The 2,500-nt window shown below is 46.1% G+C and overlaps 1 protein-coding gene across 1 annotated transcript in view; it reads right to left on the bottom strand.

The window, feature by feature from the left end:
- The window catches only part of LOC143132852 (teneurin-2-like), a 48,652-nt gene that overhangs the window by 25,704 nt on the left and 20,448 nt on the right, over positions 1-2,500 (bottom strand). Inside the window, exons 4-5 of the mRNA XM_076292677.1 lie at positions 1,737-1,856; positions 1-227 (exon numbers count right to left, since the gene is read on the bottom strand). The exon at positions 1-227 is cut by the window's left edge and continues 35 nt beyond it. Coding sequence (XP_076148792.1) covers positions 1-227; positions 1,737-1,856 — 347 coding nt within the window. The remainder of the gene's footprint in view (positions 228-1,736; positions 1,857-2,500) is intronic.

Raw genomic sequence — 2,500 nt, 5'->3', positions numbered from 1 at the left:
GGGAGCTGAAGAAGGACGAGAGCGGCGAGGGCACCACCAGGGGATCGGGCCGCACGAAGCCGCTGAGGTCACAGCTGGGGATGGTGTTCTCCTCGGTCTTCAGCACCAGCGTGTCCATGGCGTAGAAGCTGTTCCAGGGCAGCCACACCGTGCGCTCCTGACTCAGGAAGGGAGCGCGCTCAAAGTGGAGCGTCAGGGAGGCACCGCCGTTAGCCACCAGGTCAAACCTGGAGAGAGAGAGAGAGATACAGAGAGAGAGAGGGAGAGAGAGAGATACAGAGAGAGAGAGAGAGATAGAGAGAGAGGGAGAGAGAGAGATACAGAGAGAGAGAGAGAGATAGAGAGAGAGGGAGAGAGAGAGATACAGAGAGAGAGAGAAAGATAGAGAGAGAGATACACACAGAGAGAGATACAGAGAGAGAGATAGAGAGAGATACAGAGAGAGAGGGATATATATATATATATAGAGAGAGAGACAGAGAGAGAGACAGAGACAGAGAGGGAATTGAATCTTCAATCTTAAAAATACATCAAGATCAACTTGACACTGTACTCAAAAAGTAAAAGTTAGGAAAGTTATTAATTAAAGAAATGTGCAATCTGTAGCTTGTCATTATCAACAACACACATCACGCTGTTGTAGCACCATTTTTCCTCAAAGAGGAATCAGGAGAGAGGCAAGAGTGAGGAGTGGGAAAAGGAGTGAGAGAGAAAAAACAGAGATGGAAGAGAGGATACAGAAAAGAAAGCGAACAACAGGAACAAGGGAAGGAGAGCAGGAGGAGGAGGAGAACGAGAAAAAGATGACAGGCCATGAATGACAAGTAACAGGGTTGACATTAAAAAAAGAATAGAAAAGATAAAAGAAGTGTGGTGAGAGAGAGAGAGAGAAAGAGAGAGAGAGAGAGAGAGAGAGGCGTGAGAGTGAATGAAAGAGTGCAGGAGCAAATGAAGAGGAAGGATGGAGTGACAAGAAAAGCAAATAAAAGTAAGTAAGACAGGCTGAGGCAGTTGTGCGATGACTGATTGAGAACCTCCATTCATGGGCCGATTCATTATTGATGACTCTACTACCTCACAGATGGGCCACCATTTAAATGAGCATTTTGAGCTGCGATGAGAAAAATGTCTCACCCTGATGGATCGCCTTCATTACAGAAGTGAACGAACACTGTGTGTGTGTGTGTGTGTGTGGTGTGTGCGTGTGTGTGTGTGTGTGTGGGGGGGGGGGGGTGAAGAGAGAGAGAGAGACACTCAGAATAAAACTATACTCGGATCCAGAGGGAGGGAGAGCTGGGCGCCCTACAAATGACTATTGCCACTGAGCCCCAGGAGCAAGGCCCTTAACCCTAAATCTACTTGATGGATGTGACTGTCATCTCTCTCTCTCTCTCTTTCTTTGAACTTTTTTAATATGCCTTTCACTCCATTCCCCTTCATAACTAGTTCTGTCTCTCTGTCCAAGTTGTCTTGCCCTGGTTTTATAGGTGTCACATTGATGTATGAGTTACAGAACCCACTCCTCTCAAAGATTGATCAAATTAAATGAAAACTATGAAACTATTCTTGATATTGAATTCAAATAAAAAAAAGCATTTGCACTGGATAAGTTGTGTGGGTTATCAGTGTGTTTTAATGTGTTTTTATATGTGTGTGTGTGTGTGTGTGTGTGTGTGTGTCTGTGTGTGTGTGTGTGTGTGTGTGTGTGTGTGTGTCTGTGTGTAAGGTCCACTCACGTGCCGTCCTGCCGGGTGAGGGTGTAGCCGTAGTGGGGGTACTTGACGAAGGACACGTTCACCCCCACCAGCGGGGTTCCGTCGGTGGTCAGCACTTGACCCCGGATCAGCGAGGCCAGACTGTGGACAGACAGGAGACAGGAAATGACATCTCTTAACGAGAGCGTGCACATCATCATCCCGCACACGACACTCAACAACAAAGCACTTCTGATGGGAAACAATCAACAAACACCAAATGGGTTTTCCAGGCCCATAAGGGCTCTACAGCACGGAGACTTGCTCAAGATGCTAATGATAGGGGGGGACACTTGCAAGGGCTCTTCAAATAACTATTATCCTGGAGAGTTCTTCTTTAATGGTTATTCTGTAGGGCAGACAGGAACGCCCTTATGGATGCTCTGTGGTTGTAAATCTCCCTCTATGATAATGACCCAAACCCAGACATAGGCCACTGCAGTCTCTGCCATCTTTGCACTTTTCATGTGACTTGAAAAGAAAAAAGCTTTTGTAGCTATTAAAGTAATCGATACAATGCACAATAGTCTAGACAATAGAATGCGCTGATGTGCAGAATTGATGCTACAGTACAGAGACTCTGCGAGAGAGCAACAGCAGAGCAGGGCTGATGCCTCCAGATGGCCTACATTAGAATGCTACATTAGAATGCTACATTAGAATGCTACATTAGAATGCTATCTGCACCATACTCTGTAGATTAGCTACACAAAGACAGCGTCTCCCTCATCATTATCCACTGAGCT

This window comes from Alosa pseudoharengus, unplaced genomic scaffold (genome assembly GCF_046254945.1).
Source record: "Alosa pseudoharengus isolate Yale_2024_CS ecotype anadromous, Long Island Sound unplaced genomic scaffold, YU_APseudo_1.1 YU_APseudo_1.1_scf_19, whole genome shotgun sequence".
In the NCBI taxonomy this organism is placed as follows: Eukaryota; Metazoa; Chordata; class Actinopteri; order Clupeiformes; family Clupeidae; genus Alosa; species Alosa pseudoharengus.
Note: the sequence above shows the minus strand (reverse complement) of the source record. Positions and strands in the feature narration are given on the sequence as shown.